Genomic DNA, 13,100 nt, shown 5'->3' with positions numbered 1-13,100 from the left:
GAAACTCCTTTTGATTCTTTAGTTATTCCAATGGTTCCCCAGGGAGAGCAGTCTCATTCTGCAGAGTCATTGGGTTGTTATCAGCAGGCCCCAGTGTTTTTTTCCCCTGTGACCTAAAGTCTAGACAGATTGAGCACGTACGAGAAAACAGCTGCTTTCAGGACTGGGGCACTGGGAAATACTGAGACACAAACCGACCTCTTCAACAGCACTGCTTCCCCAGCGCTCACTGTGGTCATTTAACCACAAAAAGCAGCTATAGGGACAGATCCAGAGAAGAATCAGGCTGAGAAAAGGAGCAAGTACAGTGGTACTACATACAAGGCATGTGCACTGCAGAGGGGAACACCTGGATCAGCACGTGTTGCTTTTGGGCAGCTCTTGGAGCCTGGTGCTTTCAGAAGCTCCTTTTCTAAGATCTGAGCCCTGTGTAGACATGAGTGGTTTCTGCCCATATCAGCACCCACCTGCCATGCTGGGAGGACCTTCTCGATGTCGTTCAGATTGATGCTGTCACCATCCTCGTATTTCCCTTTTCCAAGCCTGTGGTAGAGAGAGAGCAAACAAAAACATGAGCAGTGAAGCCTCGCTGGAACCAACGTTAATTCTCTGTGATGGCACACAGGGATGAGCTTTCACTGCAGAAGGCTCTCATAAAGAGAAAAAGGTCTCTGAAGCCATTGTGTTCATCTCCAAAACACTCTCACGTAGGCACAAAGCCAATGACACCAAACGAAATGATGCCTCAGCCCTATCACCCTGCACCATGCCTGTCCACAGCACTACAGCACTCTTGGTAACAGCAGCAGTAAGAAACGTGAGCCTCAGCTGAAGTTAACTAACACCTAATCAATTTAAGGGAAATCAGGTGTGTTCAACAGAACTCGCACTGAATGAAATAGCGATCTGCACGGGCCATGCTCAGTTCTGCTCTTCCACAGACGCCCTATCACTTGTGGGAACTGTAACCGTGACCTTTCCCTAAAACATTCTTAAGTGTAGCTTGGATCCAGCGTGGCTTAGAAATGAATTCTATAAAGCAATGCAAAAAAACACCAAACAGAGTTGCTCTAAACCATATGAGCCAAAGATGGCCAAGATCTCAGACCCTGACTGTGGTCCAGCTCTTCCAGGTCCTTCATATGGACCATGCCATCATGCTAGCACTCCCACTGCAAAGAAGTTCTCTTCTTGCTGGAGGGCATCACGTCACTTGTAGCTCTGGGGCTGGGATAGCTGCACGCAGGTGGCACTCACCCTTCCCTGTCGATGTGGGGCAGTGGGTGTTTGGAGGTGTTTCGGAGCTTCCTGTGGAATTGGCTGAAATCTAGTTTTTCAGGCTGCAGGTCCCACGTCGCACCACTGGGAGAGGAAAACAAAGAGGGACAAAGAGAATGAATGCTCTGCTAATTCAATAAAACCACGCTAAGAGCACAGGAGCAAACTTGAGCCTGCAGATGAAGAACAGCTGGTGCTTTGGATGCACCACCTGTGCAGTGTGATGCCACAGGCCTCCAACTTCACACTGCAGTGCTGTGATTTTTTTTCTGCTGCTTGCACTAAGTCATAGTTTTGATCCAGATGCATCATGAAGACCACACGCCTTGCTACCTGTATTTGCAATTTGTACCAAGAAGGTACTGCAGCAGAGGCTGCTCCAGCCTGTGCAATGCAGATGCTCTCCCCACTCCAGTGACCTGGAGCAAATATCAGTGAGAGCTTGACCCCTGCACAGCAATGTCTATCACTGGACAGAAGGCACATTTCACTGCTTGAGCTGTTGCTGCTTGAGCAGGGAAGCACGCTTGTTTTTCCTCATGCTGAAGCAGCAGCTTTGCTCAGCAGCTGCAGAGCAAACACATGATCACAGCAGCAGTTAGTGGAAGAGAGAAGGCCAGGAGCAGAGCTCAGAGCTCAGCCTCGCCTGTGCAGCTCTCAGACGATTGCCAACAGTGCCTTTCTGAGACATTTGGCAGCAGGCCTCTCCTAAGCACACACAATGCTTTAAGTGCATTCACAGAATCATTACGGTTAGAAAAGACCTCTAAGATCCCCAAGCCCAAGCCCAACCCACCCCCACCATACCACTGACCACATCCCTCAGTGCCACATCTCTACGGTTCTTGGACACCTCCAGGGATGGTGACTCCACCACCCCCCTGGGCAGCCTGTGCACTGCATCAATGCTCTCTGGAGAAGAAATTTCTCCTAATATTCAACTAGAAAGTTGTTTGCTAGTGCTTAGTGCCATGGACTATGCGAGGGGCAATGATGGAGGCCACGTGGCAGCGCCCACCTGAGCACCAAGAAGATAGCCCCATTCACAGATCTCTAACATCAGCTTACCTGAAGGAATCAAAGGTGTTGGCAGCCCAGATGTCGGTGCCCAGCATGTCGAGGGAGCCCTCCTTGTTGCCATTCTAGGAAGGATGGAGAGGTGGTTACATGGTGCAAGGCTCTGCTTTGCAGCCAGCATTCCCCAGTTCCACATCGAGAGGCCTTGCTGTGACACACAGACCCCTTGCTAGCTACAAAAGTGCACTTGGAGGCAGGAAGGGGAGGTTTCAGCCTTTTGGGACACATAGCTATGGACAACACAGAGCAGACAACACGTAGGTTGATGTTGGCCCCATCCTCCTACCCAACACTCAGTACCAATGTGGCCATGTGGCCTCCAAGAAACACAGACCCAGAGGGCAGGCTGGCATTCCAACCACAAATCCCCAGCTGGTTGATGCAGAGAGGCACTTCCAAGGTGACCTGTCCAACCAAGGTCAAAAGGGCCACATCCAGATGGCTCCTAATACCTCCAAGGGCTGTCACCAACAAGCACATGGAAAGCCTATAGTGAAGCACAAGGTGAAACATCTGTACAACATCACTGTGGTACTGCTTCTTCAAGGAATCATGGTGACACAGCTTCTCCTTGCTCTACCAATGTCTCACAGTAGGACACAACTCCATATCGAAGCTCCAATTTTTCCCCAATGGAAAAGCATCTAAGCCAAAACCCTAAATTGTATCTTCTACAATCACCTTCTACAATCACCAGCCCCCACGTGCCCCCCCAACAAGCAGAGGGCTGCCCTCATCACCCTTCACAAGCATGTTGGGTTTTGTCAGGGCCAGTCACGAAATCAGACTCAACTCAGACTCATGTGGGATGGATATGCTATTTCCTATTCATAATACACTTACTTATTACCAATACTCCTCAACAAACAGGTTTGTCTCCTAGTAGACACAACACTCTTTCAACACAGGCACAACCACTTCTGTACTTACACCACCACATAAAGTTTTCCTCAGGAACTGCTGTTTTCAAATAATGAAAAAATAATGAAAAAATAATAAAAAAAAAGACAATTTCTACACGAAGTTCCAGACTTCAAGGTTTTGGTCTTTGGTCTTTATTTTTTCTTTGGTTAAAGGTGTCTTTAACCAATTCTTCTTGCTGACATATCTATCTCTCTTTCCACTTCCTACCAGCACAGGATATTTAAGTCAATGAACCAATTCCAATGGGATGTCTCAAGAGCTAAGTGTTTGGGCTGAGGGGGTAAGGATGGGAGCATATAAGCAACTGCAATGAAAACGAGACCAATCAACAACCAAGACACTAAAAAGCCAAAATTTCTGACAAGGTGGGAATGGGTTCCTAACAACACGTTGCAGCCAGTTTGGACCCAACTCCCAGCTATTAGTGGAAACTGCAGGTCTTCTTCACATGCAGTGGTCCAGGAGGAGGTCAGAGAGGTGCGAGTGCTCAGGCAGTGTCTGGGTGCTCCCACTCACACCGGGCTGCAGCTCCTGGTCCTCCCAGCCCATGCCCCCACCACCTCCCAGGGATGCTCCAGGTACCAACCCAACTCCATGACAATGGCACTGAGGCCCAATGATAACGAAATCTGTCATTGAGTCGTGAGAAACTGTGGTCATTCCAAGTCTCTGCTGCCTCAGATGACCTGACTTGGTAACTGAGTCTCAGCATGCTGATGAGACTGCTGTAGGACTAAAAAAAGCCAATTCTCAAGTCCAGGAGAAAAAATAAATGGCGTGTATTTAAGAGAAGCAGTTCCTTGCTGCCAGCCCTAATAGGAATGCAATTACAGAGGTGAGCAGTTTTAATATGAAGCTCCCCATGACCCAACCCTCAGCTTTAGATACTAATTTTCACAGTGAAGGGGGCAGAACTGCTGCAAATTAATTAAGCCAACACGAATGATGACTGAGTGACGCAGTGGTGAGAATGTCATCAATGCTCAGAGACAGCAGAGATTCAGTAAAATGAACCCTACCCCCCAGAATGGTTTAAATGCATTTTCATAGCCTCTGTCCTCCAGATCTCATGAGCATACACTCAGGTGACCAAAACCTACACCCAGAATACACAGTGATGAGGACAGAGCATGCCACCCGCCACGTGGACTCTGCCTGTTTACTTACACGTGCAACCTCAGCAAATTCCCCACAAAGTCAGCATTTAGATGCAGGCTGCCCTTTTTTTTTTTTCTTCCAAAGCCAGCTCAGTGTCACACCGGTTTCTCCTGCCACTCCTCATTACCATTCCCCAGCAAATCTCTGCAAGTGCAAAATCACGCTCCTCGTGGCACGATTGCAACAACATGTCTCATCACCATGCACTAATAGAGAGCAGCACCAAGTGATCTCAATGCTGCCTGTGGTGTAAACAGAGGGATTATCCTGTGGCGTGTGCTGCTGGAGCAGAAGTCTCCTCCTCATTCAGTCCTCAGCCCCAAACCACCGCTGCACCACTCAGGACATTTCTTCATGCTCTCCAAAATGCTTGAGATGCAAGGATGGACAAGGACTTTGAATGCTGGCCCCAACCAACACTCATGCATGCAGATGCAGGACCCTGGACTGAGTTCAGGCAGAGAAAGGCCCTAAAACCACATCAGCAGCCAACTATCCATGTTTTTTTGTAGGGTGGGGAGGTAACTCCCCATCTAGCCCTGGAGAGCTGCTTGACTCAGGCTCATAATGGTCAATCCTATGTCAACCTCTAACAAAGACTCACCAAAAAAATAATTACAGGCACCTCAGAAGTACTCTGGGATTTCAAGGAACAAAAAGCAAATTTCCTTTGCACTCAACCACCCGGCTGCAACCTTCTTGCCCAACATAAAGGCACACCTTAGCAGAAGCCGAGACCGAAGGACAGCCGCATTCCTCAGCAGTCAGGTGATGGGTTGGGCACAAATAGGGCAGCAATTTGCACACCAACACGCATCACAGCCTGCAGGGAGGCACACACACACGGCGCACACTGCTGGAAACCTCCGATAGACAGCAAGCGGAGCACACGATGCCAGTGCCCAGCTCTCCCCATGGCTACCAGCTGTACCTTGGTGGTGTGCCTGAACTGGCTGCTCCTCCCAGACCTCGATCCAGAGCCACACCTGGAGCCTGACCCCGGCCGCGATCCTGCGCTCCCACCGCTGCTGTGATCCCAATCTTCCTGGAATAACAAACAGCTGGCTTTAGTCAAGGGCAGTGCCATCCCACACCCATCAGAACCACTGGGCTGGCCAAGAAGGAGATCTGCTGCTCCTAAGCCACGCACGCTTGCACCTCAAGAACCGTGCCCACACACCGTGGCCCTATTTCTGCCTTTTCTTTGAGCCCTTTTGTACGTCTGGATGGAATTTTCTCGCACTGCAAAGAGATAATAAACGATTGTGAAGATTTAACTACAGTAAACTAGTTCACGCGTGGAGAAAAATAATACCTCCTATGGCTGCATGACAATTCATTATACATATCCTACATCCTCTAAAACTGCAGATATATCCTTAATTCCTGCCAACCCGAACCCGCGTGCCCCAAATCAATACTTCGTTTGCTTCTTCTCCCTGCTTAGCCTGCTCCCCTTACACCCGACAATACTTGGACTTCACCAGCCCAACACTCTACCCCAGTAACTTCTGTCCCTCCAGGGGTTGTCCCTAATGTCCTCCTTTCTTCTCCTCACACTTGTTCTGCAGTCAAACATCCCACAGCTTTCTTGTTCAGTCAGCACCCCATGGGACAAGATGAATAAGCCAAAACAAGAACAACCAACCCAACCAGCTCTATTTACCCAAACAACGTAAGGTGCTTGGGGAGAAAGGGGTTTTTGTCAGAGTAATTGCTCCTGAAGTTTTCCTCAGAGGCTCCCCAGTCGGCTTTGGGAGTGACCTGAGATGATTAAAAATCCCCAAATGAAAGAGTGCAGAATATTCAACTCTATTATGCCAAATATTCAAAAGGTGATTAATTCTGGGCAAAGCCCGTGTCCTGCTTGGGTCTCCTGTGCTTCTCTGCCTGCTGGGGCTGGAGGATTTACCCAACACGAAGGACTGAAGGGAAGGTGTTGGATTTACCTAATACGAAGTAAAATGCATCACTGCCCATTTCTGCACAGCCCCACTGGATGTTCCCCATCCTCAAAGCCAGAAAGCCCAAACACCTTGTGGCTGCCATATCCTAAAGTCAGTACTAACTCCAAAAGAGGGAAAGTCAACCAGTTTTTGAGTTGTGCACAGGACAGCTTTGAGAAGCTGTGGTTGTTCCCACGAGCTGTAACACCAGTGGCAGAAAGCACCTTCTTTCCTCCTCAGCACAATGCAATCCAAGCGTGCCGATGGTTTATATGCTCCCATCCTTTTTCCCTTGGGACCCATGTCCCCAGAAGACAAGGACTCCCCCAGCCTCCTCCAACACCCTGAAGATCTGCGAGCTCTCATTCCCAGCTCTCCATTTGGGAATTCCATTCCCAGCAGGCTCCAGCTACCACTCCAGGTCTACATTCACCACCAGGAGAGGGAATCTCCATCCCAAATTTTGGGGTTGGAGACAAACACCTCTTTGGGAGAGAGACTGCCAGCAGCTGCTTTTATCCATGCAAATCCTCCCGGCCAAACTCTGCAACCCCTTAGGAGCAGCGAGGCTATATGCATGTCAACCCTGCCAGCCACCCTCCTAGCTGTCACATCCAACATTTACATTTTAATTAGCAATAATCACATGTTTCACTTATGCTGCAATTTTCACCTTCGCAGAGCTTTGCGGTGCAAACTAATTAATCCTGCTCCCTTTGCCAGCTCGAGAGTTATTTCTTCCTGGTGCTTCAGTGCACGTTGGAAAACCTCACTCGCAGAAGGGGAAAACTTTCCCTGATGAGCATGCAGTAAATGGAAATTCTGCTGTCCCCAAGTGGTTGTCCTCACTGGAAAGGTGAAGTTTGGTCTGTTGGTGAAGCCACCACTGAAGGCAACAGTGGATTCCAAAGGGGATTCATGTTACAGAAAATCTCCCACACTCAAAGTACAGCCTAAGGTGGGGCAGATAAAAGGGTCTTCTTGGGACATGGGCCTCAAGCTGCAGATCTGAGATGGCCGTCAGCATGAACTATCCCAACACAGACCTACAACCTAGGCCAAGCTGGAGGGTGTCCTACAAGCCACCAAGGATTTCAGGCCCTTCTAGACATGAGCATGCATTCCAATTTTTTTTTTTTTTTTCCCCATGGAAAAACAACTGTTTACAATAGAAACAGTTATTTTAATATTTTAAAACATGGGGAAAAATAAATATTTCGGCTGGGACAAATTTCCAGCTTCTTTATACTCAGTGGAAAAAGCTGCAACGAAAATAGAAAATCACCCCTGTAAAAAGACCATGAAGAAAAAAAAAACAACCACGCACAAAAAGAGCAAGTAGTTACAACAAGAGAGATGAAGAAACAATTCCCTTTACAAATAATTTGTGTCTTCAGGTGGAGTGTTTCTTGACTGCTTGATGCCTGAGATAAGGGCACACTTACCATAGTTTCTGCTCTTAGTTATGCAAGTCCTCTGTAAAACAGCTGCTGAACAGCTGGTTGAAGTAGGTCATAGAAGCATTAAGATTGGAGAAGACCTCCAAGACTCCCAAGTTCAACTTCAACCTATCCTCACCATGCCCAGCAACCACGTCCCCAGCTGCCACATCTCCAGCACCTCCCTGGGCAGCCTGTACCAGGGCATCATTGCTCTTTGGAGAAGAAATTGTTCCTAATATCCAACTTAAATTTTCCCTGGTGCAACTTGAGGCTGTTATCTCTCATATTATTGCTGCTTTCCTGGAAGTATTGCTAGTTAGCTGGAAGCACCTCCAATACAACCAAGGATATGAAAGTCACATCATGCACTCAATCTCAAATGTCTATTTTTTAAAAAACACGTTAAGCCAGTGCATAATCAAAAACCCAGAACAGTCCTGGGACCAAACAGACTCCAACAGGGAAGGTGACAGTGTCACTTGTGCCAGGACAGGCACAGACACAGATGTTCTGGACAGCAAAGATCACCCTTGAGAAGTTCTGGCTGTAGAGTGGAACCAATCTTCAAATTACCATGATAAACTTCCTAAATAAAGGAATGGCCATGAGAGAACAAAGGTTCATCTGGTTTCCCTCAGCAGCAGTAGCAGAATGCACAGAGTTCAGGACCAAAGGTCTCGGTGACATCCAACACACCTACTTTTGGTACACACACGTCCCAGACAAACACTGATGTGACAAAACCTGGAGGGGATGGGAAGTTATAGAGAGGATAAGGAGTACGGAGGGGATAAATCAACCACCAAACACAAGGTTGTTTCTTTATAAAGGGTGCTGCCAGAAGTCCCAGAGCAAGCTGAACCTACGCATCAGCTGAATGGCTTAATTCCTTTCTCAGCAGCCACGATTGAGCAGAGCTGCATTCACTGCACAAAGGGAGCATCAGCAGCACTTACAGATGGAATGTCACTTAGTGACCGGTTCTGCCAGAGCAGCTCCTTGATCACCTTTGAGGGCTGGCCACCTCACCTACAGCTTTAATTTCTTCTTCCCGAGGCAGGGCTGCACCAACCTGTATTCCCTGGCAGAGCCTCAAAGTGACTCCTTGACTTTCGCCTTCTCTTTCCCTGTTGTGAATGAGACAAAGCAGACAGCTGTGTCTGGCTGCACCCACTTGCCCCAACAACCCTTCAGTGTGATGGCCAAGCAAGCCCCAAAAATGCCACAGAAACAGTCAATCATCTTCACGTGTTAACACAACTTCCTATGGTTGGAAGCCAAGTGCTTATCAGAGAGGGGTTTTCAGGTTCAAGTGAGTCACTGGGAAGTGTCCTAAGGGACTTAAGTGGGTCTGCTCCAACCCCACCCCAACCCCCAGCAGTCACACACCCCCATGGCTGCATGTCCCCAGATGCCCTCTGCCTGCACAGTGCAGGGACACATCATGCAGCATTTCCCATGGGATGCATTTTGACACCAGCACAGCACTGAGCACCTCTGAGTCACTGAGGATTCACATGCACGAGCTTTGGTTTGGTGGAGGCATGGGAGCTCCTCATACTTTTGGCATCATCAAGGGTTCGTGGACAACACGACCCTCATCTGGAGAAGCCCCCAAGGCTCCTAGTCATGCTATAAGTCCCCAGGGCATGTGGAAGGACAGGGAGATGGCTATGGAGCTGCTGCCAGGCTTCTCACATCCAAGAGCTCCATGGATCTCTCCATACACAACACACCACAAGCCTTTTGCTTAATGAACTGCCCTCAGAAATATATCAAAGCTTCGGCCTCATGAGGGGAATGCAAATAGTATATTACATAAAATCTTCCCAGTGGGTGTTTTTAGAAAAGAAAAAAAAAAAAAAATCTAAGCATGAGAAGATTTGAAATGTTACCATTATCCAACCTTTCCTCACGCATGGTGGTGGCACAGGCAGTACCTTGCATATATCTACAGGGTATGTTTTCACCCCAAAGGACCCTTTGGAGGCACTGCCCATTGCACTGCAGGATCAGTGCCATGCTGTGCAGCAAACCAAAGCATTCCCAGGAGGGAGCCAGGAGAACGATAGCTGAGCAGAATGTAACTGTGAGACTGGGCTCCACTCAGCACACCAGGACTTCGTGCAACCTACGTCAGGAGATCCCCCATAAGCACCAAAGCCTGGGCTTTCCTCCTCCCCGCAGCCTTACTGCACAATGTGGAATGCCCAGCTGGAAAGAAAATACAAAAATACAAAAAAAAGAGTTCCCCTTTCCAATAAAAAAAATCTCAAACCCCGTCACAAATTGCAGTGAAAAACAAAAGGTAACATCATCCCTCAGGAAACGATTAGCTAGCTTTTTGTTCCTGAGCAGAGGGAGTGATAATTCACGTGCAAGACAAAAACCTCATTAATGTTTTTTTTTCTTTCCACGCTACCAATGAGAAAAATAAGCATCCAGAAAGAGTAATGCACTGAACCCCACTCTCACCAGCAGTGATTCGGCTGTATATCCGTACAGAAAGAAAAAGGCTGCCTGGGCAGCAGAACAATAGCGTGCAGCTCCTCTCTGGTGCCAAGGAAAATTTGTTCCTCGCTGTTAAAGGAAGCCCAACACGGAGAGAGATAATTACGAGCTCTGCTGCAGGCTGGGAGGGAGCCCAAACGTGGGGAAAGCAGAGCACAGAGCGCAGCCTGGGCATAATGGATGTTAGCTGTGCTCTAGCTTCCCTTAGGGCTGCCATTGCCAATAGGGTTTGTATATATTCATGGCCATGGTATGAAGGGATTGTGCAGATATCTTGCTGGCCACCAGTATCTGCTGGGGATAATCCCAGAGGAGACACTGGTCAGCCACCCCCAGTAACTACCTTGCTGTTAAACTGATGAACTGGAGCTCGCCTTCGCATACGTTCTTTGGGATTGGTAAACCTTATGTAGAAGTATAGGTGCTTTTGCATAACGTATACACACGTTGGCAAGATGCTCATCTCCTTTCGGTGGCTTTTGGTGGCAGAGTAGAAGCAAAAGGTGTCTCAGAACCATGGGATGGTTGGGTTGGGAGCGTCCTTAAAGACCACAGAACCGGTCTGATCCCAGAATAGCTGGGTTTGAAGGGAACCCTAAACGTCCCCAACCCCACCCCAGCCATGGGCTGGCTGCTCCTCACCAGCTCAAGCTGCCCAGGGCCTATCCAGGGCCTTGGACAGCTGCAAAGATGGGGCACCCACACTTCTCTGGGCAGCAGTGCCAGGGACTCACTGCCTTCTAACCTAAATTCCCCCTCTTTTTAAACCATTCCTCCTTGACCCATCACTATCTGCTGATGTAAGAAGGCAGTCCTTCTCCCTCGATGTACTGGAAGGTCTCCCCAGAGCCCCCTCTTCTGCAGACTGAAAACCCCCAGCTCCCTCAGCTTGTCCCCAAGAGAGGTGCTCCAGCCCTCCAAGCATCTTGGTGCCTCCTCTGGGATCCGCTCTGGCAGCCTTCCTGTGCTGGGGTTCACGATGCAGTGCTGCAGGTGGGCTCTCACTGCAGCTCCTGATGCACAGTGCTACTCCCCCAGGCTCCCTGCTCCAGACAGCGTTGCTGGATTCGAGGTGAGTCTGAAGCCCAACAGGCACTCCTCCGGTTCACAGCACTGAACCTGGAGGTGTTTCATCCCAGAGTTTGAGGAGATATTGATAAACTGAGGCATGCAACCATCAAATAAATAAATAAATAAATAAAAATGTAGCCATGAAAGAGAAAGGATGAAAATGCAACCGTGTCCAAGCCACAGCATCCCAAAACACTGCTCCTGAAGAATGCAAAAGTAAAACCTCCACGTTTGGTTTCCACCAAGCCCAGTGTCCTTGCTGGATCCTCCTGGAGGAGGAATCCCAATGCTGATCTTGAAGTACGGGCTCAGCATTCCCAGGTTGCAGAAAAAGGACAAAAAGAAAAGCTCTGGAGAGGAAGAACTAAACACTCCCCTACCTGCTTGTGCTGGTGGGACGACGAGCCCTTCCCTCTGGATGGGGAGCAGCTGCCATCAAGCTGCTCACTACAATCCGCCGTCCACTGCAAAAGGGATAGAAAGGCATTGTGTAAAATAATAGCCAAGCTGGGGAAACTGCTGCATCAGCCCGCAGCAAACATCACCCAGCAAACAGCACTGTGACTATGCTGGGACATGGAGCATCCACAGCTTTCTCTCTGCAGCACCAGCTCTGTTCCAGAACAACAGGGCTCGCTCTGACCAGCAGAGATGATCCCAAAGGCACCGGCTGGGAAATGCTCTGCCTGGTGATGGCCACAAGAGGAAAGGTCCAGGAACAATGGCAGGAAGCTGGAGAAGCTGCCACAGCCATCACTGGGTTGCATCGTTACAGAGGGTTTTAAAGATGGGGGGGTTGGAAAAAAAAGTTGTGCTTTTCTGTTTTCTTCTGTCGTTCTTTGTTTTTAAATGAAACAGAAGACAGAGCTGCTGACTCAGCCAATGCATTACAGAGGTGTCTGCATCAAAACAACTCAATTTGGGGTCACTGGTTACCAATCCACAACAAAAAGAAGAGCCACAGCATAACGCTGAAAGTAGTAACAGCAATAAAGTAACTTTCCCTCTGCAAAGATGAAAGATCCTGCTTAATCCTTAAGCCATTTTGATTCCCTGCCACGAGGAAGCAGACTGCAGAGCCTCAGTAGCTCGCCCAAAGTCAGCGATTAAGTGGCAGCAGAACCCTGCAGCTAACACAGCTCTCTTGGTCTCAGTCCAGCGCCCAGCCACAAACCCATCCTTTCTCCTGCAGCTCTCGTTAAAGGGAGCCTGCTGCCTTCAGCCTGGCTGACAAACCAGCTCGCCCGTGCATGCATGCTTATTGCTTTGATAAGAGCACGCAGGAAGAAAAACAAACGATCCCTGATTATTTCTTACACAAGTCTGAGGTATGACGAAGGTAGGAAAGCAAATATCTTTTGGACACAACAGATAATTCCTTCTGAGCATACGCACGGCTTGATAACAGCAGGTGACACATGTAAATCACCCTCGTTTCTTGTCCTATGGATAGCCAGCAGCTGCTTTCAAGTCATGCAGAAAAGCCACAGTCCCATTTCCACATGCAGCAAGATGAATTTGGCTGGAACAGCAGAAGTGTGGGCACACCACCCCATTCCCAATAGCACTCACACTTCATGTTCAGGTGTAATGATGCCTTTTAACTGAGCACCAGATCTCACAGACCCTTTTCTTTATTGGAAAGGGCAAACTGTTCCACTACTCAGCACTGTGCCTGCTCTGAATCACGAAG

General features: G+C 48.7%; 1 protein-coding gene across 6 annotated transcripts in view; it reads right to left on the bottom strand.

Moving 5' to 3' along the window:
* Nucleotides 1-13,100, bottom strand: part of CTIF (cap binding complex dependent translation initiation factor) — a 95,334-nt gene that overhangs the window by 62,374 nt on the left and 19,860 nt on the right. For 3 of the 6 annotated variants that reach the window (XM_031597096.2, XM_031597097.2, XM_090132288.1), the window contains 5 exons: nt 11,788-11,871; nt 5,369-5,482; nt 2,347-2,420; nt 1,258-1,362; nt 468-543 (listed from right to left, as the gene is read on the bottom strand). In XM_031597096.2, the coding sequence (XP_031452956.1) occupies nt 468-543; nt 1,258-1,362; nt 2,347-2,420; nt 5,369-5,482; nt 11,788-11,871 (453 nt within the window). The remainder of the gene's footprint in view (nt 1-467; nt 544-1,257; nt 1,363-2,346; nt 2,421-5,368; nt 5,483-11,787; nt 11,872-13,100) is intronic. The other 3 variants (XM_090132289.1, XM_090132290.1, XM_090132291.1) reach the window with 2 other exon arrangements.

The sequence above is a fragment of the Phasianus colchicus genome, chromosome Z, assembly GCF_987193195.1.
Source record: "Phasianus colchicus chromosome Z, bPhaCol1.hap1.1, whole genome shotgun sequence".
Lineage (NCBI taxonomy): Eukaryota > Metazoa > Chordata > Aves > Galliformes > Phasianidae > Phasianus > Phasianus colchicus.
The sequence above is the reverse complement of the archived record's forward strand: the minus strand, read 5'-3'. Positions and strand labels throughout refer to the sequence as shown.